Source organism: Plecotus auritus (assembly GCF_963455305.1).
Source record: "Plecotus auritus genome assembly, chromosome: X".
Classification (NCBI taxonomy): domain Eukaryota; kingdom Metazoa; phylum Chordata; class Mammalia; order Chiroptera; family Vespertilionidae; genus Plecotus; species Plecotus auritus.
Genome location: NC_137784.1, coordinates 21,418,283 through 21,444,135, shown reverse-complemented (window position 1 = coordinate 21,444,135; position 25,853 = coordinate 21,418,283). Strand labels below are relative to the sequence as shown.

General features: G+C 37.8%; 1 protein-coding gene across 1 annotated transcript in view; it reads right to left on the bottom strand.

Annotated features, from left to right (window-relative positions):
• The window catches only part of IL1RAPL1 (interleukin 1 receptor accessory protein like 1), a 1,468,096-nt gene that overhangs the window by 630,792 nt on the left and 811,451 nt on the right, over positions 1 to 25,853 (bottom strand). Inside the window, exons 4-5 of the mRNA XM_080653955.1 lie at positions 8,927 to 9,113; positions 4,488 to 4,641 (exon numbers count right to left, since the gene is read on the bottom strand). Coding sequence (XP_080510081.1) covers positions 4,488 to 4,641; positions 8,927 to 9,113 — 341 coding nt within the window. The remainder of the gene's footprint in view (positions 1 to 4,487; positions 4,642 to 8,926; positions 9,114 to 25,853) is intronic.

Here is a 25,853-nt window from a genome sequence, read left to right as displayed (position 1 = left end):
TTCCCTCAGGGACTCTGAAACTAGGTTTATAGTCTACTCCAACCACTAACCTTTGTTTTTCTTGTGTTTCCATAGAAATACTTCTTATTAAATACATGATTGCTCACACCATATTGGCTTAAAGTTGAGAGCTCACTTGTAACATCACTTCCTGAATTAACTTATTATCAGGATTAAGACTGGTTCATTGAGATGTGAAGCAATCAAGCAATTCATCTTCTGAACTGTGAAACTTCTTGGAGAAGTTTCAAAGGTGGGTATAGGTTAGTAGAGTATGCTACCTCAAAATATGAGTTTTTGATACAAGGATTATTTTGAGCTGATTATTTTGAGAAACTGCAGATATAGGAGAAACTGTGAAAACAAAGGCATTACTGTTTTATAGGGAAATTTACATTTATAAGGAAATCTCTTATTTGTAAAAGTGCCTCCCTCTCTGTACCAGAAAGAGGAGGTGACTAAATTTCAAAAAGCTCCCATAACTACATACTAATATTTCTTTTGTCTTAAGTGGAAGATGGTATTTAAGGTGGTGGTTTGGGCCATCTCAAAGAGGTACTCAGTTTTCCTGGGTCTGTTTCATGTATATATGAGGTACACATGTCAATAAACTTTCGTTTGTTTTTCTCTTATTAATCTGTCATATTACAGGGGGTCTCAGCCAAGAACTCAGAGGGTAGAACCCTTAATGTATACAATTTTTAAAGGCATTGTTTAGGAGGATGGAACATCCCAGGGTGGAATGCAGAAATGTGATAGAACAATCTAAATATATTACAAATATATGAGACAAACTCACTGAAAGGAATGGAGGGAAAAGGTGCTAACCTAAGCAACATTGGAAATGAGTGGAGTTTGTAAGACAAAAGGCAAAAGAAACTATATATAAGCACTATTCTGTAGTAAATAAAGTTGTTTATCACAGGAGTACAGGTTAACAATTCTGATTTCATTATACATTTTCATTGAAATTGAATAATTAAGTAAATGATTAACGGGTGATAGGAACCAGGTTTTTCACTATTGGACAGGAAGAGGCTAGAATGTTCTCAATGGTAATGGATTAGATTTGGAGAAATAAGTCTGAACTCATGTTTAGTTTACTATAGAAACCCATGGTTACATATATACCTATTTTCAGATATATGCATATACTTGGATTAGTATACACATATTTCCTTGTTCTGTTAACAGAGAAGTTTTATTTTTTAAAATATATTTTATTGATTTTTTTACAGAGAGGAAGGGAGAGGGATAGAGAGTTAGAAACACTGACGAGAGAGAAACATTGATCAGCTGCCTCCTGCACACCCCCTACTGGGGATGTGCCCGCAACCAAGGTACATGCCCTTGACCGGAATCGAACTCGGGACCCTTCAGTCTGTAGGCCGACGTTCTATCCACTGAGCCAAACCAGTTAGGGCTAACTGAAAAATTTTAGAAGCAACTATACCCCAGCAGCAATGAGTACTCCCAATATCCAGGTCTTAGATTCTAGTACTCTTATCCAACTAAACAACACCAATGACGACAAAAATGAGGGCTCTTTGCAAGACAAAAACTAATTCTAGGACAGGAGCAAGAAATACAAAAGATAATCCTGAAGCATACTGTATGGCCCCAAAATAAGGGTGTGCACTGATGCACGTGCATGTACGTACACACACACACACACACATACACACACACACACACAAATGGGGGTATGTCAAAGGGACAAAGGAATTAACTAAAAGAGCCCCTAAGGGCCAAAGCTAGAACAAATTGAGCAAGAAAATAAATAAGATGATATTGGATTATACACCAAAGTATGCAATATCTATGAGTCCATAGTGATATGAATAAATGATTGAATAAGTACATAAAGATGGGAAAACAGATATATGTACCATGAAGAAAGATTCCAAATAACGCATGCAGATACTTACACAGACAGTGTACCTGTAAGCTTTTAATAAGAATCTCCCATAAAAGCTCAAAATATTGCCTATACATTTAGCCACTTTATCCAGAAATGTCCTTTCCCCTTTACATATAGGATTCTTACTTTTTCATTTTAAAGAAACATTCTAACACACTTCAAAATATTTGTTTATTATCAGCTGTGGCAGATCCACTAAAACTAAATTATATCATGATTTGCATATCATTTATATTAAAAACAATATGATCACGATGTGCAGAAAACCAAGATACAAAAGAGTGATTAATTATCATCAAGATAAATGCCCATCTTTGATGCTTTACTGAGAGATACAATTTGTGTTCTAAGAATTGTTCTTTAATTTTGGCACAGGAAAAATAAATGTGTTTGTTATAGTGTCACACCATTAATAGCAATCTTACACATAAATATATATTGTCAATAGACTTGTTAATAGATTAAAATGCATTTGAATGGTACTATTTTAATTCCAGGGCATGCAGCTCTCCCACTCACCCAAAATTTCATATGTAGTCAAATTTTGCTTTATTACTTATTTGTCCAAATCAATGTCACAGGTAAAGCTATTTAAGGTAAGAGGTATTCACAATAATCAATTGAATGAAAACTTTCATTAAAACTGTCACTAACTTCCTCTTGGATATCAAGAAATAATTATTCCTCCTTTTTATATAAAAAGGAGATTATTTGGTAGAAATTAAGTTAGAAAAATATAGTAGCTCTGGGCAGCATCTAGGAAAAAAACAATTATATTATTGGTTATACAAAATAGCCTCATTTAAGTTGCCTTAACATTTGGGACCCAATTTTCAGTCTCCAGGAGATTGTTTTTTAATCTCCTTTTACTCGATAGTGGTTTAGTATCCTAGAATTTCTAGAAAAGGGAAATATGTGCTTACCAAGGATTAGTTATACTCTCCAAAGAATAAAGATTAAAAGTGCATTCTGTTTATTTTCACAACATATGATTTTGCATTATATTTTTAAATTGCTTTGTCTCAATACCTGTTCCTTGGAAAAGCTACATCAGTATAGATTGAGAAAAAAAATAATAAAAAGTCAGTATCTATTATAAAGAGAACCCAAGTACAGTCAGTTATATTTTTTCACTATTTCATTAAACAGATAGGGAGGTAAAGTGATTAGCTCTTAATTTTAATTTTATATACAGAGACATATTACAAATAGCAGAACTAAAATCCAAACTAGAGTAAATTATACACATGCATACCATAGGTATATAATGAAAGACTGAATGTGTGTTTATTATTCAAGTACAACATATTGCCAGTATCATTTATTTACTGGGTCTAATATTTATCCAAGGCATTACCAAAGAGTACCTTATTTATTTAACTAAAATTTATTTCAATTAGGAAAATTACTATTCACCAAATAAGTTTCATGAAACCAATTTTAGTTTAAAAGTCAAAATATACCATAATTCAAGATTTCAAAGAAAAGATGATTATTATAAGATGAAGGAGACTACTACAAAGTACTTTTCATATGCAGGGAAACTATCTTATGTGAGTCAACACACAAATAAAATTCTCTTTGAAGTGTTTGATATCCTTTCTATACTTTTAATATGTTTCATAAATACAATTGTGCAAAAAAAATCACCAAGAAGAATCTTTCTCAATAAAAGGAGAACAGTGTCTTTAACTTCCTAATATTGTTTTCTATCCCTTTTTCCCTTGGAAGCACTTTTAGAGAAGTATACTATAAAGTAAAAAATATGAACATAATATTTCACATGATGTAAAAATGACAAAAATGATGCACATTTGGATATTATTCTGTATTTTTCCAACTGATTCCATACACATTACCATACTTCATTTGATCCTTACAAAAATCCTTTGAGGTAAATAAGGCAAATTTTGTCATCACCATTTTATATATGAGGAAACTGATATTCTGAAGATTGTAGTGATTCAAACAAGGTCATGAGACTAGTGAGTTGTAGATTTATTGATTATAGACAGTGCTGTGATTCTTGTTCTCATGACCTTCTACCTTAGCAGTCAAATATAGAATGACTCCACGCATTGCATCTCACATAATTACTCAGCTATTGTACCTGAAATTATGTTATTTTCAAGTTCATGAGAAAAAATTTGATAGATTTATAGAGTGATAAATAAATAAAATATTTTTCTAATTTGGAGCAAGACAGGAAGACAAAGATGGATTTCATATATTCCATTGCAACACTTTAGAAAAATTTCTGAAAATGATACCATTACAAAATATAAGCATCATTTTCTGATATTGTAAACACATTATTTTAAGTACTTTCAAAAGCTAACATTTCTATAATTCTGAAAACATATTTTCTTTAACCTCTCAAGTGAATTGAAATGCAAGATGATTTAAAAGCAAGGAGGAGTAAATTTCACCTGTAAGAATCCATTTAGCATTTGGTTTAGTTCTTCTTTCATTGCATAGATTTAGAAAAGTCAATATGCGGCACAAAAACAAAAATTCAAATGGTAGTTTCATTACTTGAAAATGAAATATTGAACACTGTGCTTACCTGTAACAGTTAATTCAGTGGTTCTTCTCACGACAAAACCTCCATATTTTAATTCACATGTGTAGTTTCCAATGTCATCTTCTCTGACATCTCTTATAAGCAGAGTATCTCTTTTGAATACAATACTTGGCCTCCATGCTTTTGTCCTACATTCCTGCATAAAAAATAACATTTTTGTAGTGCATATAGTATTTGTATATTTTTATAAATACTTTATATATTACTTATCCTATATAATAAAACCCTAATATGCAAATCGACCAAATGGCTGAACGATGGGTCGCTATGATGTGCACTGACCACCAGGGGGCAGACGCTCAATGCAGGAGCTGCCCCCTGGTGGTCAGTGCACACCCAAAGGGGGAGTGCAGCTCAGCCAGAAGCCAGGCTCATGGCTGGCGTGCGCAGTGGTGGTGGGAGCCTCTCCCATCTCCGTGGCTGCACTAAGAACACCTCAGGGGATATCCTACTGGCGGACATCCCCCGAGGGATCCCGGACTGCGAGAGAACACAGGCCAGGGTGAGGGACACACCCCCAGTACACAATTGTTGTGCATCGGGTCTCTAGTATAAGTAAATACTATCTATATATATAAAAAGCCAGTGACCAGAACGCTGTAATGACCAGAACGACTGGTCACTATGACATCCACTGCAGCCAGTGAACTGGCCCAATCTGGGGGTGGGGCCAGCCAGCCATCCTCCTGCAGCCCCTCCCCCTGGCCAGCCACACCCCTGATCACTCCACCCACCCCAACAGGGAGTGGGGCTGGCTGGCCAACCTCCCATAGCCCCTCCCCCTACTCAGTTCCCCCAAATGGGTCCCCCCACCTCAATCAGCCTGCAGCCCCTGCCCCCAGCCAGCTCCACCCCTGATGCCCTCCTATACCAATCGGGGATGGGGCTGGCTGACCAACCTTCCAGGGCCCCTCCCCCGGCCACTGACCCCCAATCGGCCCCCCACCCCAATTGGGGGAGGGGCCCGCTGGCCAATTGCCCATGGCCCCTCCCTCCAGCCAGCCCAGCCCTGATAGGCCCTGATTGGGGCAGGCCAGCCGGCCAACCTCTCACCATCTCCTCCTCTCAACAGGCCCAGCCCCAATCCGCCCCTATTGGGGCTGGGCTGGCTGGACCCCACCGGTGCATGAATTCGTGCACTGGGCCTCTAGTATATTACTATATACTACTTATATAGTATTCATATATGCTATATTATAGAGTATGCTATATTTTACTTATCTAGTATTTATATTTATATATTGTTACTTATATAGTATTTATATTTATATAGCAACTAAAGATAAAGTATTTAAAATAACTAAATGAAAAGTTTCTCAAATTATATTTTAAGAGGGTTAAATAGTTTGGAATTAATTCTAAAGATTTTCATACCTTTTCTACATCTCTGGAAAATCAGGTACCTTAATGTTTTTAAAAAGGTATTTTTAGTAAATGTGGCTTTATTAATTTCTAATATTAGTGTCTCTAAATCAGATATATATTAATTTATTAGATATAAAAAGGAACATTTGTTAAGATTACTTCTGACATCATTTTTATTTTATTTTTTATTTTTTTTGTTAATCCTCACCCAAAGATATTTTTCCATTGATTTTTAGAAAGAGTGAAAGAGGGAAAGACAGAGAAATATCAATGTGAGAGAAACACATCGATTGGTTGCCTCCTGAACACACCAGGGCCCGGGCTGGGGAAGAGCCTGCAACTGAGGTACATGCCCTTCACCAGAATTGAACCCTGCACCCTTCAGTCCACAGGCCAGCACTCTATCCACTGAGCTAAACCAGCTAGGACCTGACATCAAACCCACTAAGGCCTGACATCATCTAATACTCTATATTTGATGATTGAGAAATAACCACCTTGATATTGGTAACATAAAATACAAAGTAATAAATTCAGTGAAGAGTAGAAAAGTAATTCTACAGATGAAAATGCTTCTATTTCAATATGTTAAATACTAGAAGCCCAGCATATGAAATTGCGTGGCCCCGCCCACCCACATGGCCTAGTGGCGCTCACAGCCCTGGCGGCGCCCGCGCACTCAGCCTCCTGGTGACCAGTCTTTGGTCGTACCGCCGTGACAGCATTATGACCATGAGGTTTTTATGACAGAGATTTTAATGTTTACTTTAGAGATAGTTGAAACTCTTCACAGCATGTACATTCAATAATCCATGAAAGAAATAGACAATATTTATATTAAATGTTTTTATAGTTCAATAAATATCTGTCTTCATTGTTGATAGGTCTACCAAATTATGGTCTCTGAATTAAGCTTTGGATTGTAATGATGTTGGCTCAGAAGATTTCTGTTTATGCCAAAACAGAAGTCTATTTCCTCTAGCCAGATTGCAAATCAATGGAATGAGGATAAAATAGATTTAAACCATTTGACACTATTCAGAGGTAATGTTATTTCTAAAAAAATGTATTGCCAAATCAAATTTCTGCAAACTGATTATGTGGCTCAATGCCTTTATATAATTGGGAGCCAATTACCCAGTTATTTCAGTCCAAAATATACCTTTTATATCCTCATATTAGTTGTGCAAACTTGAAAATTGCATACATTGTGCACTGAATGTATGGAACATATATCCCCTTGGCTATGGGAATATAATTTGATTTGTTACAAGACTTTTAAATTCTACATATACTGGATCTCTACCCATCACTCCACTAGTTATGGTCTTTATAACTTAAAGTCACAATGAATGGGGTGATAATGGAAACATGACTAAAGAACCAACGTCAGGCCAGCCATTAAAAAAATTGAGTGTTTGAGTATGTGTGCATGCACGTAGTTTCTAAGATTTGGGCAAATTTTGAGATACTGCTGGCAAAAAGTGAGAAGAGGGGCATGCCTCTTTAGATTAACTTAGTAGCAAAACAGAAAATAAATTGAGTATTTAGAAGCTGAATGTACACATATAAGTGCTAATAAAAGTATTTGTTCTTGGAGACCTTGGGTCAAACTCCCCTCAAAGCAATCATCAGGACTTGCTCAGAATATGCCTGTGGAAAGGCAAACCCCGGAGAATCAGGATGAGAAATATCCATACAACTTAAAAAAGGGAAAAAAATAAAACTCATCTGTACAGGAACAGAAATCAGTGGGGCTAATATTTGAGGGCTGTTTAACATCGTCTAAGATAGAAATTCAAGGGAAAAGTAAAAAATATTTCCGCAGTTCCTTTGCCATTCTGATCCTCCATTGTTTATTATCAAGAATTAAAATTAAGCCCAAGCTGGTTTGGCTCAGTGGATAGAGCGTTGGCCTGTGGACTAAAGAGTCCCAGGTTCGATTCCAGTCAAGGGCACATGCCTGGGTTGTGGGATTGATCCCCAGTGTGGGGCATGAAGGAGGCAGCCAGTCAATGATTCTCTTTCATCATTGATGTTTCTATCTTACTTTCCCTTTCCCTTCTTGTCTGAAATAAATAAAAATATTTTTAAAAAGAATTAAAATTAAGTCTTACTCAGAGAGGGGCATTGCTAATTTTGGCAAAATTCTTCAAAAATTGTTTAATATTTGTTTCTTGTTTCATTTCTAACAAGTTTTGAATTCCTGATTAATCCATCATGGGATCTCATGTTCTGTACATTTGCATTAGTGGATCTAGTTACTAAGAGGTCCAGCTTCCTAAATTGCTAATCCAGTGAGTTGGATAAAGCAAATTTTACACTAGGAATCTTTAAACCATGGATAAAATATTCCAGACAAATGTTCATAGCATCTCTATTGTATAGTCTTGAATATATTCAATAACAGAAATATATTTTATGATATAGAAATGAACTGAAGAGTATGTTCAAATCTTGAAATTCAGTGATAGGAAGGGCAGGGTTGATTTATTCTGTATAAGCCTGAAGTTTCTTTTTCTTTTTGAAAAAAACTTAACCTAACATTATTTTTATAATGTTAAAATTTTCATCAGATTTTATTTAATATATGTATGCTTACATAGGAAAAGGATTAGAATATGCACCAAAATACTTCCATTAAAAATAGAACTTTTCAATAAAACTAGTGTACCATTTTATCTCAGAAGCAAATCAGTCTTTCCTTATTTAGGGACATTTTGGACTGCTTACATGAAGAGCTTGAAAATGAATTTTAGTTTTAGTTCCTTAAATTATCAATGCAGGTTATAACAAACTTGAAGACACTGTAGCTATAAACTAGATATAAATATAAGCACAACAGCTTCTTATAATGGACTACCAATACAAATATTAACTAGCATTTATCAAAGTCACTGGTTTGAGTACTTACAATGGCTAGCACAACTTGCTGTAGCATTTTAGGAAGGCAAAGTTGAACTGTAATACGCCCATTAAATTTTATTATCCAACTTTTTCAAGAGTAAAATACACATTATTTATGTATAAGCAAAATGATTATTCACAGTCCATACCTTATACCATAGGATTTCAGGTTCTCTGGTTGGTAGTAAAAAATCTTCTATGTCACGGCATGAAATTTCCTTGCTTTTGCTAAGTTCAGCTTTATCAAAGTACTTCATCTTGGAATTATAGCAGAGTCCAGTGTCATTTTCACCCACGGTAAGTGAGATGGATACTTTCATACAATAGGTGGAGTTCCTATAAGGAAGCAGAATAAATATGGTAGCCTGAGTCTGGTGTTAAAAGCAGGCAAACCCCTGAGAATCAGGATGATAAATACTCAGACAACTTCAAAAAGGGAAAAAATAAAATTCATCTGCACAGGAACAGAAATCAGGGGGGCTAATATTTGAGGGCTGTTTAACATTGTCTAAGATAGAAATTTAAGGGAAAAGTAGAAAAATATTTCCCCAGTTCCTTTGCTGTTCTGATCCTCCATTGCTTATTATCAAGAATTAATATTAAGTGTTACTCAGAGAGGGGCATTGCTAATTTTGGCAAAATTCTTTAACAATTGTTCAAGATTTGTTTCTTGTTTCATTTCTAACAAGTTTCAAATTCCTGATTAGTCCATCAAGGGGGCTCAGTCACATGCTTCCAAGGAAGTATATCTACAGGGGGAAGGGTGGAGAGAGAGAGGGGGGGGGGAGAGAGAGAGAGAGAGACTCTGTTGATTAATTGATGTTATGACAATGGCATTGTGGCTTATTCCACAGGGCTCTCTCTTGTCACCTAACTAAACAATGCTTGGAGCCATTTGTATAGTTTTCATTTGCTGGATTTTTTTTTTTTGGTATTATATACAGGCTTGGTTTAAAAAATGTTCAACAGAGATTTTTGTATATAGAAAAAGAAAAGGTATAAAGGAAAATTTAGGTCAGTAAAATGTGAAGCCTAAGCTTATGCTAAAATTGGCAAACTCAACAGAGGAGAAAAATATTGACCTACTAAACATAATGGAAGAACAGGAAAAGGGCTGCTCAATCCTTATAGTATTGGCTGTCTTGATAAGAAGATAGGTTATTGTCTAGCCATTGTGTCTCAATGGTTAAGTGTTGACCCATGAACCAGGTCAGGCACATGCCAGGGTAGCAGGCTTGACCCGGTAGGGGGTGTATAGGAGGCAGCTGATTGATGATTCTGTCTCATCAGTGATATTTCTAGCTTTCTCTCCTTTCCTCTTTCTAAAATCAATACAAAACACATATTAAATAAAAGACAATAGGTTATCAATGAGTCTGGGCAGAAAACAGTATCTGATAAAAGCATTGCAAAGTCACTATCTTTCCAGGCCCATATCCATTTGGGTTTGAACCTGTAGTCCAAGTTGTCACACAGGAGAAACATTCCACTAACCTATCTAATAAAAGAGTAATATGCAAATTAACCACCACTCCACTACACCCACAAGCCACGCCCACAAGCCACGCCCAGCAGCCAATCAGGAGCGAATATGCAAATAAACCCAACCAAGATGGCTACAGCCACAGAGAGCAGGAGGGAGGCTTGGGTTTCCCCGGCGATGGAGGAAGCCAAGCTTTCTGCCTGCCCTTGCCGGCCTAGGCCTCCACTCAAGGCTACAAAGTTTCAATGATAGAAGATACATAAAACCAAACAGAAATGGCAGCAGTCACGGAGCTGGAAAGAGCAGGAGGCTAGGGTTGCCCCCGGCGATGGAGGAAGCCAAGCTTTCCGCACACCCTGGCTGGCCCAGACCTCGCTTAAGGCTACAAAGTTTCAATTATAAAAGATACATAAACCCCAATAGAAATGGCTGCCGCCACAGAGCAAGCAGAAGGCTTGGCTCCGCTCCAGGCTACAAAGTTTCAATTGTAGAAGATAAATATACCCCAGATACCAGGGCCTCCCCTTGGGTTGCCAGGGGCATGGCTGGCCTACAAACCACCACAGGCTCCTTGATCAGGCCGCCCCATGCCCCAAGGGAACCCCCACCCTGATCAGGAACACCCTTCAGGGCAAACCAGCTGGCCCCCACCCATGCACCAGGCCTCTATCCTATCTAATAAAAGAGTAATATACAGATTGACCATCACTCCAACACACAAGATGGCTGCCTCCATGTGGTCAAAGATCCTGCCCCCATGTGGACACAAGATGGCCACCACAAGATGGCCAGCAAGGGAGGGCAGTTGGGAGGGACCAGGCCTGCAAGGGAGGACAGTTGGGGGCAATCAAGCCTGCAGGGGAGGGCAGTTAGCGGTGACCAGGCCTGCAGGGAAAGGCAGTTGGGAGGGACCCAGGCCTGCAGGGGAGAGCAGTTGGGGGGGACCAGGCCTGCAGGGGAGGGCAATTAGGGGTGACCAGGCCTGCAGGGGAGGACAGTTGGGGGGGACCCAGGCCTGCAGGGGAGAGCAGTTGGGGGGGACCAGGCCTGCTGGGGAGGGCAGTTAGGGGAAAACAGGCTGGCAGGGGAGCAGTTAGGCATCAATCAGGCTGGCAGGGGAGTGGTTAGGGGGTTATCAGGCTGGCAGGCAGAAGCGGTTAGGGGCAATCAGGAAGGCAGGCAGGCGAGCAGTTGGGAGCCAGCAGTCCTGGATTGTGAGAGGGATGTCCGACTGCCTGTTTAAGCCCGATCCCAGTGGGATCAGGCCTAAACGGGCAGTCGGACATCCCTTGAGGGGTCCCAGATTGGAGAGGGTGCAGGCTGGGCTGAGGGACACCCCCCTCCCCCGTGCACGAATTTCATGCACCAGGCTTTTAGTATTATATAAGGACAATCCCATCCTGATATAGATTCCACAGAATCATTTCAAAAATCAGTGTCTCATTTTACTTGCTGTTGACTCCCCAAAATAAGTTTATAACTTAGAATACATGACAAGAGAAATCATGTTTGGAGATCTCATTGAAAGAATTGGGACCAAAGGCAGTTTTCAAATAAACTGCACCATTTCTGTTTGCTACTTATGTCTCTGGACATTCAATGAACACTGATAATGTGGCAGGCATGGTGGCAGGCAGTGTGAATAAAGAAAGCATTAAAACACCAGATTCAAGGTTTTGTAAAGAACTGCTCATTTGCTAAGTGCCCAATGACTTGTTTGTATATTCACCCATCAAATTCCTGCATTTGCACCCTGCCTGGCATGGCTCAGTGGTTGAGCATCAACCTATGAACCAGGAGGTCACAGTTCAATCCCGGTCCAGGCATATGCCCGGGTTGTGGGCTTGATCCTCAGTGTGAGGTGTGCAGGAGGCAGCCCATCAATGATTCTCTCTCATCATTAATGTTTCTATCTCTCCCTCTCCCTTCTTCTCTGAAATCAATAAAAACATATTTTTTAAAAAATCCTGAATTTGCATTTCATTGCTTACCATCTCCGCAACTTTGGGCAACTTATTCAACCTCTATGAACCTCTCAGCTATATTGCAGGGACAATACTTTCCTGAGAACTAAATGTGATACTAATTAAAATCTGCTTGTCCTGTCATAGTAGCTCAGAAATGCTTGTTCCTCTCTGCTCTGCTCAGATACTCATGAACCACAGCCTCAAAGTCCTCCTCCTTATTCAGCTAAATGCTTTGAAGTTTAAGCAGCAACTTGATTTAGATTCTTATTTTTTTAATGCTAAAATGACATGATGGGAATGGCCAGGACATAGCTAGTTGTGGCATAATAAAAACTAAATTTGGTCTTTGTCCTGGTTCCTGGCACAGATCTCCCAAAACTCTTAACATTTCCTGAGTGACAAGAGTGTTATTCATAAGGTGCCCCTTTTAATCACATAAGTTTATGCTAATAGGCTCACTTAAGGCAGAGCCCCTGGATAGCCTTAGCATGTGCCTGGTCACCTAAGGACCAAGTGACCAGAGGGTTGAAACTTTTAGCTCCACCCACTGAACTTTATGGAAGACAGCAGGTGCTAGAGATTATACTCTCAACAAATTTTTCCCCAAAATATTTTTATTGATTTCAGAGAGGAAGGGAGAGAGAGAGAGAGATAGAAACATCAATGATGAGAGAGAATCATTGATCGGCTGCCTCCTGCACACCCCACACTGGGAATCAAGCCTGCAACTCGGGCCTGTGCCCTGACTGGGAATCGAACAGTGACCTCCTGGTTCATGGGTTGACACTCAACCACTGAGCCATGCTGGCTTGGCTCTAAAAAATCTTGAACACAATGATTTGCTGAGCGTCAAGGTTCATGAATACATTGAGGTGCTGGGAGGGAGACACACCCAGAGAGAGCATGGCATGGAAGCTCTGTGTCTTTACCCTCATACCTTACCCTACACATCTCTTCCATATGGTTGTTCATTTGTATCCTTGATAAATCAACAATAGTAAGTAAACCATTTTCCTGAGTTCAGTGAGCTATTTTAGCCAACGAATTAATCCTAAGAAGGGGTAACGGAAATCTCTGATTTGTAGCTGATCCGTCAGAATCATAGGTAACAACCTGAACTTGCAATTGGCATCTGATTTTTTTTGGGGGGGGCAACTGTGGGGAAATGAGCCAGTAACTTGTGATATCTGATGCTAACTCCAGGTTGATAGTGTCAGAACTGGATTGAATTGTGGGGACATCCAGTTGGTGTTGCAGAATTGCTTGGTGTGGAATAAACACACTCATTTGGGGTCAAAAGTGTTGACAATAGAAGAGAAAAAAATACAAGTTTTCCTTTACAGTTAATTATTTAGCTTTATATTAGGAAGCAAATAAATTCTCCAGAAAATTAAAATTTAGAATTATTGAATGTAGATTTTTTAAGCTTTGTATAAGCTTTCAGGAGAAGTGAAACACAAGCAAATAGCTAAAATTCAATGGGATAAGCACTACAAAACCTATGTATTACCACAGTAGTGTCAAAGAAAGAAACAAGAAGATTTCATAAAATGTGATACCTGGTTTCTTTTTCAAAATTTTTATTGTTGAAAGTATTACATGTATCCCTCTCCCCCCCCCCCCCCACTGGCCCCTTCTAGCCCATCCCACCTGCACCTCCTGCCAGGGCGATACCTGGCTTTCTTCAAGAATGAGTAAGAATTTAGCAATTTTCAGAAAGGCTATTTCAGGGATTAGTATGCACAAAGGCTTGAAGGCATGAAACAACCTGGCATGTTTGAGGAACTGCAAATCACTCAGTGAGGCTGGATTATAAAGCAGTTATAAAGGAACAACTAGAATTGAGACTGCATAGGTGCGTAAGAGCCAGACTAAAAGTCATGTAAGCCAGTGTAAAGAGTTTTGACTTTGTGTTGGGTAATATGAGATTTGTGTGTTGTTGTTGTTGTTTTTTTTTTTTTTTCTGGTTGGAGTGAGCAAATTGGATTGGACTGGAAGGAGGACTAAGTGCAGTGAGACAAATTAGAAATCAACTTCATTCATTCAGCAAAAAGATGGCAGCTCCAACAAAGGCAATGCCCGTGGAGTCAGAAAAGAGGAATCATGTTAAAAAATATATCTAAGATATAGAATCAGTGTGGTAGTGAAGGAGCAAAGAAAAGAGAGGCATACAAGATGAAGCATTTCTCTCAGCTGAGTATATGAAAGATACAGTCAATCTTTCAGCCTGAAAATGCTGAAAAAGAAACACCTTTGAGAGAAAAGAAAGCATGTTAAATTTTAACTTGAGCTTCCCACCCGACTGGGAAAAATCCTCTTTGGGTTTGCCAGCAATATTGTTCATGCATAATTTATTAATTTTAATCCAGTACAGACCATAGCATGCTTTGCCCAGGCTCATTTTAAGATTATTTTTCAGAAAAAATATAATTATCCTAAGTTAAGCTATTAACTACCTTGGGACATACTCCAAAGGTGTCTTAAGAAAATATTCAGATTTTGGAATAATAGTGATATTTGTACAACATGTTAGAATTCATAAAGAACAGACTTTTCTAAGACCTAGATCCGTGAATTCTAATTTGGAACCTTTTATGTTAATCTTTTAAATTCATGAGTCTTAGGTTGTTTTTTTTTTTTTCTCCTCACACTACTGATTGCTGGTTTTTTTTTTTTATGGGTTTTACCACACCTCCTTATATATAACAACAGGCATTTTTTAATTACCCATGCAGAGTTAACAGCAAGAACTCACAAGCTTAACTGTAGAGGTTCAGATTCCAGCTCAATCACTCATTACTTTTGAAATTAAGGAAAGTTACTTGACTCCGTGTGCTTGTATATGAAGAAAATAAGACTGAAGACACCATAGGTTGTTGAGGGAATCAAACGTGTTAAATGCATAAAGGGCTCAGAACAGTGCCAGTCTTCTGGTGAGCGCACGGTTTGTGTTAGATCTCATTATCAAGACTGTGTCCCTTTTTCCTGCTTCCTTTCTATTTCCATTTTGCAGTATGGATACACAGTGTTTGTTGACAAGCTGGTTAGATGCACAGTAACACCAGAAGGATGTCTTCAGTTCATTGGTGTTTAATTAGTGTGAAGAATAAGAATCCAGAAAACTCCTTAGAGCTTTCATCTGTGATATGTGATTGGGCTGGACAAGAATGAGTAAAGTTGATGGAAACTATGGACTCCTAACCCCAGCCATCCTCCTGCTATTCTATAAATGCAACTGACCCCTAATTTTTGGACAGTGGCTCCAGACAAACACACTTAGGTATTCTTCCTTCCCTTTGATTCCCCAGCCCAGTGAGGTCTGATTTACCAATGTCTGGTAATGTCTGGAATTCTGGACTCCCCAGGATAGCACTATTTTCAAATTACTTTTGATGTTTTAATACCTATTTGCTGTTTTTGTTCATCAGGAGGTGATGTTATAAACTAAAATAAAGCAGCGGCCAATGAATGCTATGATCTTATTTACTGAGAAAAGCTAGCAGGAAGCAAGCAACTTGTGGCACATTAATAAACATATGATCCCCCTGAGGAGAATTACACACTCTCACAGTAAAGACTACCATCCACCATCATCAAATAAGCAGCATGACTGCTATGGTGCTGAGCTCTCTGCAATCAGGGAAATCCCAAGGAATAGGATAAATGGGGTAAAGGATAATGCTCCTAGGACTTTTGGTAAAACTCATTAGCCCATATGACTCAGCTTCTATTGTAGAGAACACATGATCTGCAATCTAGGCAAAAAGTTCAATCATTACACTTTCAACGTTTATAAAATGGCTGTAGAGGTTGGACATACATAGATGTGCAGAAAACAGTTCACAGTTGTGAGTCATCACTCAATTATCCATTCCAGCAAAGAAATGTGAATGTGCATTTTAAAAAAGACCGAGTTTTCTCGGACAAGGGTGGCCCTGCAGTACATACAATATACTGTGCTAACAATTCAGACAGTTACTTCTTTCAACCTCCTAACTTTATAGCAAATGGATCCAATGCCTAAAGCAGTCCATGATTTATCCAAGCTTGCCTAACTAATTAGTGGCAGAAATGGGATCAGAACTCACCTCTCCTAACTTCTAATTCATTGGTCTCTTCTATGTGCTACTGGAGGTAACTAATGCTGGATTAGCACACATAATTATATATATATATAATAGAGGCCAGTGCAAGTTGGGGGAGCGTCCCTCAACCAGACCTGTGCCCTCTCCACTGCCGCTGCACTTGCCAGCCGTGAGCCTGGCTTCTGGCTGAGCAGAGCTCCCCCTGTGGGAGCGCACTGACCACCAGGGGGCAGCTCCTGCATTGAGCGTCTGCCCCCTGGTGGTCAGGGTGCATCATAGTGACCGGACATTCTGGTCGTTCCATCATAAAGGTTGCTTAGGCTTTTATTATATAGATATTCAGTGTTTGAAAGAAGTAAATGTTACCCACTCTTAAGCCCCTGATTTTATATTATTTTACTTTCCAAAATATTTGTCTTGTGGAGAAAGGTAGCATATGTTCCAACTTGGATTTATTTGAAAATATAGGTCCTTAAGCTCCCAAAAATCAAATAAGAAATAAAAGAGAGCAAGCAGCAGGTCTTAAAACATCTCATGGTTTCTTCAGCTCTTTCCACTACATACTTTTGACATATATACACTTGTAAAAGGGTTGGTTTCTAAAAGGACTAGCTTAAAGTGTGGTCTTGTTAGGGAGAAAATATTCTAACTTTAAATTCAGTGCAAATATTGGGAACTAACAAATCTTTTGGACATAATAAAGAAGCAATTATATGGCACACAAAATTAAAGTTTTGGAAGTCAAACAGTGCATTGAAGCTCTCTATAGTTTTCTTTAGCAGTGTGCTTCTTTGAAACAGGGAAAGATTCTGAAATTGGCATGCATCTACTGAGAGGAAATGGTGGGAGTGGAAGAACATTGTACAAAAAGCTTTATATAATAAAACTTCAAACCCACTAGGATAGCTATTAATTAAAAATGGAAAACAACATGTGTTGGCGAGGATGTGGAGAAATTGGAACCCTTGCACATTGCTGGTAGGCATATAAAATGCTACAGCCAGCCACTGTGCAAACCAGTATGACAGGTCCTCAAAAATTAAACAGAATTAGCATATGATCTTAGAATTCTACTCCTAGGTATATACCTAAAAGAATGGAAAGCAAGCACTTAAATATACTTGTACACCAACGTTCATACCAGCATTACTCACAACAGCCAAAAGATGCAAACAACTCAAATGTACATCAATATATAAATGGGTAAACAAAATGTGGTCTATATATACAATGGGATATTACTTTGCCTTTAAAAGAAATGCAAGTCTGATACATGGTACAACATGGATAAAGCTTGAAAACATTATTCTAAGTGAAATAAGGCAGACACAAAATGACAAATATTATATGACTCCACTTAAATTATATACATAGAATAAGTGAATTTGTAGAGATAAAAGTAGAACAGAAGTTATCCTGAGCTGGCGAAGAGGAAGGAATGAGGAGTTGTGGTTTAATGGGTTCAGAGTTTCTGCTTGGGATAATAAAACATTTCTGGAAATGGACAGTAGTGATGGTTGCACAACACTATGAATGCACTTAATGCCACTAAATTGTACAATAAAAATAGTTAAAACAGTAAATTTTATGTTATGTACATTTTACCGCAATTAAAAATACATTAAATCGTACACTATAAATAAGTGAATTATATGAGAATTATATCTCAATAAAGCTATTATTTTTAAAAAGTTTATATGTAGTATCTCATTTCATCTCACTCCAAATACCATCTCTATTATTTGTTCCCTGTATTTGTATCTCTAGCTCTAAATCCTCTCTAAACTTTAGATTTATATATCCCGTTACCTATTTATCGTACTATTTGAAATCTAAAAACTATCACTTCAGACCTAATGTGTCCTACAAATAAACTTTTACTTTTATCTTCAAATCAACTCTTACCCTGGTCTCTATCTCACCAATAGCCACCCATTCACCTAGTTGCTTAAGCAAAATGGCAAGAAGTCCTTTAAGAAATTATAATCTTTTTGTTTTTATTTATTCATTTATATATATATATATATATATATATTGGACAGTATTACATATGTTCCCCATGTCCCCTGATATGTCCCCCTCCACCCAGCCCCTGACCCAGCCCAGGCCTTCACCACACTATTATCTGTTTCCATAGACTATGTATATATGCATAAATGTTCTTTGGTTAATCGCTTCCCATTCCCCCACACCTCTCCTCTCTCTGATTTGCCAGACTGTTCCATGTATCCATGTCTCTGGACCCATTTTTTCACCAGTTTATTTTGTTCATTAGATTCTACATATAAGTGAGATCATGTGATATTTGTCTTTCTCTGACTGGCTTATTTCACTTAGCATAATTTCCAGGTCCATCCATGCTGTTGCAAAGAGTAAGAAGTCCTTCTTTTTTAGAGCCACATTGTTTTCCATTGTGTAAATGTACCACAGCTTTATTATCCACTCATCTATTGATGGTCACTTGGGTTGTTTTCAGATCTTAGCTATTGTAAATAACACTGCTATGAACATAGGAGTGCATATATTCATTCTGATTGGTATCTTGGGATTCTTAGGATGTATTCCCAGAAGTGGGATCACTGGATCAAGGAAGATATGAAGAAGTGGAAACATATACCATTTTCATGGATTAGAAGAATTAACATCATTAAAATGTTCACAGTACCCAAAGCAATCTATAGATTCAATGCAATCCCTATTAAAATACAAGTGACATATTTCACAGATTTAGAACAAATGTTCTAAAAATTATATGGAACCAAAAAATACCCAGAATAGCCTCAGCAATCTTTAGGAAGATGAACAAAGTTGGAGGGATTACAATACTGAATAACAAACTATATTACAAAGCCATTGTAATCAAAGCAGCCTGGTAATGACACATGAACAAGCATATAGACTAATGGAACAGAACAGAGACCCCAGAAATTGACCTGTGACATTGTGGTCAATTAATATTTGACAAAGTAAAAAGAGTATCTTTAATAAATGTTGTTGGGAAAATTGAACAGGTACATGCAAGAATAACAACAACAACAACTAGACTATCAACTTATACCATACACAAGAATAAACTCAAAATGGATCAATGACTTAAATTTAAGTCATGGAACCATAAAAATACTAGAAGAAAACATAGGCAGTAAAATACATCAAACTAGAAGGACATTATAGTCTTATATCAATAAAACAGGCATGAAGCGAGTGAGGAGGTACCAAAAATTCAATAATTAAGTTTAATATTATTTCAATATTTAAAGATCAAATTTATAACAAAAATTTATGAGAACAATAAATAATTATAATTTTTTAGTATATGACTTCTATATTTATCCTATCATTACTACTAATTGATTTTCTAAATTTTCTGTTTTTTCTATAGTGTGTAAGTACCATTGGAGATGGAGTCCTCTCTGCCTCATTCACCACTTTATCCCATAAATATTTCCTCTATTTTCTAGGCTCTCCTGCCAACTGACTTTGAGGTTAGAATTTTTCCAAGAGAGGATCTGTCATTTCAGCTTATGGGTCTGACACTGCTTCCTTGCTCTCTTTTTCCCTTCAGACATATGGGTAGTAGTGCTTTCCTGCTGTTGCTAATCCTTGATTGCCTCATGTTCTGCCATTTCAGCTCTTCTAACATATTTATTACTAATTTCCCATATTAAATTCCCCTATTGAACTTTTGGAATAAATTTGCTTTAACTCACTAGATCCTGACTAATACAATCGTTTAGAAAACAGATATCTAAGTATTTATTTTTTAATTTTATTTTATTGTTTAAAGTATTACAAATAGTAGTACATAGGTCTCCTTTTTTCCCCATTGACCTTCCCCCAGCCTCCCCTACCCCCCAGCACATGCCCTCACCCCACCCCCAGGGTCTTGAGTCCATTGGTTATGCTAATATGCATGCATACAAGTCCTTAGGTTGATCTCTTAACCCGCCCCCCTCCCCTGTCAACCCATTCCCAACCTTCCTGCTGTAGTTTGACAGTCTGTTCAATGCTTCTTTGCCTATGTATCTATTTTTGTTCATCAGTTTATAATGTTCTTTATATCTAAGTATTTAATCTACATTATACATATATTAACAAAAGGGTCCCATTATATAAGAGAAAGAGGTAAACAAATCATATATATTTGAAATTATTACATATAGTATTAAACACATTTAATAAGTGTGTCATGCCAGCACAGCCAGGTTTGGAGAGTCTGAGAAGGGGTGGTGAAGGATTAGAAAAGACAGACAAGAGAATAAAGCTGGGTCTGGGTGGAGCTACCCTCTCTGATGGAGAGACAGAGCCATGGCCTTCAAGCCAAGTCTTTATTTTATAGCCAGATTCCACCAGGCAAAGTTAGGGTGTGGTAACAACATTCTTGTGAGTTTCAAATCTACTCAATTACATGCACCTGATCAAGCTTTATTTACTTGCTGCATCTCCCACAGCCCATATCACTTAGCCACGTTGGACCACAGGTTCGGACCATAAGGTCAAGCTTACAACAATAGCCTTTGGCTATAGTTGTGCTGGGACTTGCACATGGCTTTGCCATGAGAGGATCTTGCCCTCTCATTAGTTCCAAGCTTGAACCCATCCAAACGTTGTAGCCGCTCTCCACAAATCACTTAAGGTACTTTAGCATTTTCCTATCTATGATGAAAGCCTTTTATTTAGATATCTAAAAAATGGGGCAGAATTAAACTGTGAGTTGTTTTAATTTAAAATAGAATTAGACTCTTTGAGGGAGAAACATTGGAATTCTCTATAATTTATGCACTCTTCAAGTTAGTTTCTTTTCAATATTTTTAGGCAATTTTATTGGATTTATTGTAATTTTAGTATCAATTCCAGTCAATAGTAATTTTTAGATTTTTATGACTAGGAAGAAATGCCATTAATCTGAATCACCTACAGTTCACTAAAAGAATAAATAGTTTAAATACTGATAACCTAACAACTTCACTTGGCAAAAATAGGGCATTTTTAGAAAAAAAGAAAATGATATAATCACTTGTATTTCTTTATAAATATAAACACACTTAAAATGCAATAATATGTTAAGGATTCTTGTGAACAAAGATTGTAGAGATAAAACACTTTACACTTAGATTATAAGAATAGAATGCCAGAGAATGACATTAGAAATATTAAAAGTTTAAAAAACAAAACACAAGTGGATCTAATCTTTATCCAAATGTGATAGAGAATTGAAGAAGAGGAAGTTTTCATGGGCAGAACAATGGAATAACAAGCTGTGTGATAATGGACAAGTAAATCTTCCCTGAACTTCAGTTACCTGATCATACTAACTAATAAAGATGGAATATGCTAATTGACCATCACTCCATCACAAAGATGGCTGCACCCACAGCTGAGGCCAAGTTCCCATAAGGAGCCTTAAGGAGCAATCAGCAGGGACCTGAGGCTATGCCCTCCCCTGCCCCCATGGGGCTTGAAAGGGGACCTCAGGCCATGGCCCCCACCCAGCAGTGCTTGACAGGGGATCTCAGGCCGTGTCCCCCACCTGATGGGGCTTGAGGGAGGACCTCAAGGCACGCCCCCCACCCCGGTCTTGGCTGAGGGACCTCAGGCCATGCCCCCCCGTCCTAGCACTGGGCCAGGGGACCTGAGGCTACACCCCCTGCCCAGCAGGGCTTGAGAAGGGTGGGGCTGGCCGGGTCTGGATCTAGCCCAATGCGGGGGGGGGCAGCCGGGTCTGGGTCTCACATGAATTTGAGGTGCATGTGGGTGGGCAGGGACTTAACTCTGGGTCCCATGGTGAGCCCCAGACTCTGACAGGAGGAAGGTTTTCATATATATTTTACTAATTTTCTTTCATCTCTGACACTTCTATTATAGAGATAGGGCAAATAGCAATATTAAATTATTTCCTCTAATTAATCCCCTTTTAATGTGCATGCATTTCGTGCACTGGGTCACTAGTACGATTATAAGGACACTTAACTTAATAGAGTTGTTCTGAGAAGCAAATCACATCCTGCTGTAAACATACTTTGTAATGGAAAAACTGGTACATAATGTTTTAGTGCTGTTATTATCTGCATTGATGGTTTTAGTCCTTAGATTGTCAACCTGCCTACATCTCTTGAATCTTGTCTGTTATGTCCCATGTTTCACATACTCTTCATTATTAATAGTATTTCACCACTGGCTAAATATGGAATTTATATCAAGGTCACCACTTTTTAAACTTTTATTCTCCTTTCCAGCAGCACCTCATAAAAGAGATAAGTCACATAACTCTTTATATTCAATTTCCTTCTCCTGTGAATAGAGCACTCTTCCATTTTGGTTCTCCAGATCCAACTTTTCTGTTTTATAGAAAGGTGCAGTATGACTAGAATGCCCTTTCTTGAAAGGGAAATCCCATATATTTGAAATTCAGTCAAACTTATCTCAAACTATTGCCAGAAAGAGCTGCAGTTGATGTGAGGCATCCCCAGATGCAGTAGTGGGAAGAAAAAATAAACAAAAACACCATGAGTGAGGGCTTGTTTGTTATTAGCTCTGTTCTCACTTCTTAGTTTTAGATGGTTCAATCATCCAGGGGATTCTAAAATTGGACAGTTGAGTATTTGTGGATGTCCACAGCTGTGCACATGGAACAGGCATTTTGAAATTCAGTAGTTTCAGAAGTATGGGTCATATAAAAATCTCTTATCCCTAGAGGGGGTGGTGGTGGAATCCTATATAATAAAAGCATAATATGCTAAATGTCTGGTTATCCTGTCATCTGTTCAACCAATCAAAGTGTAATATGCTAATGATATGCTAAGGCTGCTCAACCACTTGCTATGACATGCACTGACCACCAGGGGATCTGACCAGTAGGTTAGCTTGCTGCTGGGGTCCAGCCTATCTGGACTGAGCAAGATGGGCCAGACACACTCTGGAGCCCTCCTGCGGAACCTCACTGGCTGGCCAACCTCCCGAGTCCCTCCCCAGCCCCTATCATGCACCTGTGGGGTCCTTCGGCCTGGCCTGCACCCTCTCGCAATCTGGGACCCCTCAGGGGATGTCAGAGAGCCGATTTCGGCCTGATCCCACAGACCAGGCTAAGGGACCCCACTGGTGCATGAATTCTTGCACCGGGCCTCTAATAATTACATAATTTGCAACAGTCAGCTGTTAAAGCCACTTTCCTGTCAATACTATAAGACTATTTCTCATGTTCTTCTAAAATGAAACAACCATTAAAAAGAATTAGAAGTAGATTTATTATATACATGATTTCTGGTCACACTATCTACTTTTTCCTTAAAAGTCCATTAAGATAATAGCATGAAAATAAGGGAGAACTCTTATAGAATGGGGGAGTTCAACTCCCTTATATTCTTACTTATCAGCATGTAGGGTTTTCACCAATTATTCTTCAAACACACATGAAATGATCATAACGATTAATTGGACATATTTTCCTTGACTAATTTCTTAAAGTGACAATTTATGCAATAGCATTGTAATCATTCCCACTCTCAAAGCCTTTCTGTTCACTAGTTTATAAAATTGACTACATTGGTGGCTTATTTGTGAAAGCTATTGCATTGTTTCTGGATTCTAGTTTGCTTTTACTAACTGATCTATTTGAAATCCAAACTGTATACATATCACCACATAATTTCACTTTGTAGTTACTGCTGCCATTATTTACCATTTATTTTGTCTTTAATGTGTAAAGCACTTAACATTAATAAGCCATTAACTTTTGTGGCTTTGGGTACTTTAGTTTCTCATTTGTCAAATGTCAACATGAAGGTTTGCATCCTTTCCTATAATTTCAAAATAAATTATTGATAACATCATTAGACATGTTATTTTTATCTGATACATTAGTGCATTATTGAAAGAGTTTACATAGGGGTATTCTTTGTTTCTCTGAATATGTGCGTCCTTTATATATGCTTATAATTTACCTCTATCCCTTCACTAATAAAAATCTTTCAGTAGTAGTATAACCTGCTTTCCTCACTTTCTCAACAGAGGCTCATTCAATTTCTCTACTATAGTCTGAATTTTCTCAACATTTCTCAGAAAAATTTTTACTAGGGTTATCAAAAATCTCATGGCTTTTAATCATTATCTGGCTTGAGCACAATATGACATTTAATGTTATTTAGGTCCATTCATCTTGAGATTTTATTAGAGGGCCTCTTCCTGGTTTTCCTTTATGTGTTTGCTCATTCGCTCTCTTCCCCTTATTTTTTTATATTTATTTTTTAAATGTATTGGGTTGACATTGGTCAAAATAAACATAAAGGCTTCAGGTGTAGGTTTCTATGTTACAAGATCTGTATATTGCTGATCAAATCTCCTGTCACCATATATTAGGATCCCATTCTCCCACCACCACCTTCCCTCTGGCAACCACCACACTGCTGTTTATGTTCACAAATTTCAGTTGTATATCCCACATATGAGGGAAATCATATCCTTCTTAGCTTTTCCTGACTGACTTATTTCACTGATCATAATGTTCTTAAGGTGTATCCATGTTTTTGCAAATGGCGCTATTCCATCCTTTCTTATGGCTAAGTGAGTAATATTCCATTATATGTATCACATTTTCTTTATCCAGTCCTCTATAATGGGACACTTTGGTTGTTTCCAAATCTTGGTCATCGTGAATAATGCTGCAATGAACATAGGGGTGCATATATCTTTGCAAATACATGCTTTTGAGTCTTTTGGGCATATACCCAGGAGAAGGATTGCTGGGTCATATGGTACTTCTTTTTTTTTCTTTTTTTTTTTTTGTAGTTCTATTCTTAATTTTTTGAGGAATCACCAGACTGATTTCTATAGTGGTTGTACCAGTCTATATTCCCACCTCCCTTTCCCTTAAATACCAAAACTTCCCTAAGTTTTTGTCCTTCTCTTCATTTTTTTAAGTGCTCTTACATCACCAAGTAATACTCAAAATGAGTATTACTGCACCCACTGATAGATAACAGTTGTGTGCTGGATTTATTTAAAATAACAGAGTAAACAAACTTTTAAAAATTTGAAAAGTAAGTAAAATTTTAATGAGTACATGCCCATGGTAGAAAATTTCCACCTTTGCGCCCTAATCACCCTGAAGCCAAAACCGGAGGCAAAACCTATTACCAGGTTATTTATTATCCATAGAAATTGGACCAGTTAACACCTTTTACAATAATGTTTGAAAATGTTTGTTCCCCACACAATTTGCTAGCCTGATAAATCATGAAGTGCTTTCAACTTTAGCAATCTACTAGGTAAAAATATGGTCTTTTATTTTAATCTTAACTTGCAATTTTATTATTTGTGAGGATGCATATCTTTCCATATAGTTAAATAGTATTTGCATTCCTTATTTTGTACTGCCATTTTGATCCTTTTTTTCTTCTTGGGTTAATGGCCATATTTTTATTAAATTGTAGGAAAATTTGAGTCCAAATTGTGAAATGGGAAATATCGAGAAATGATTTGGGACAGGTAGATTAGAGCAATGGTTACTGGGGAATCAGAAGAAAGGAACGTAAAAAAAAAAAAT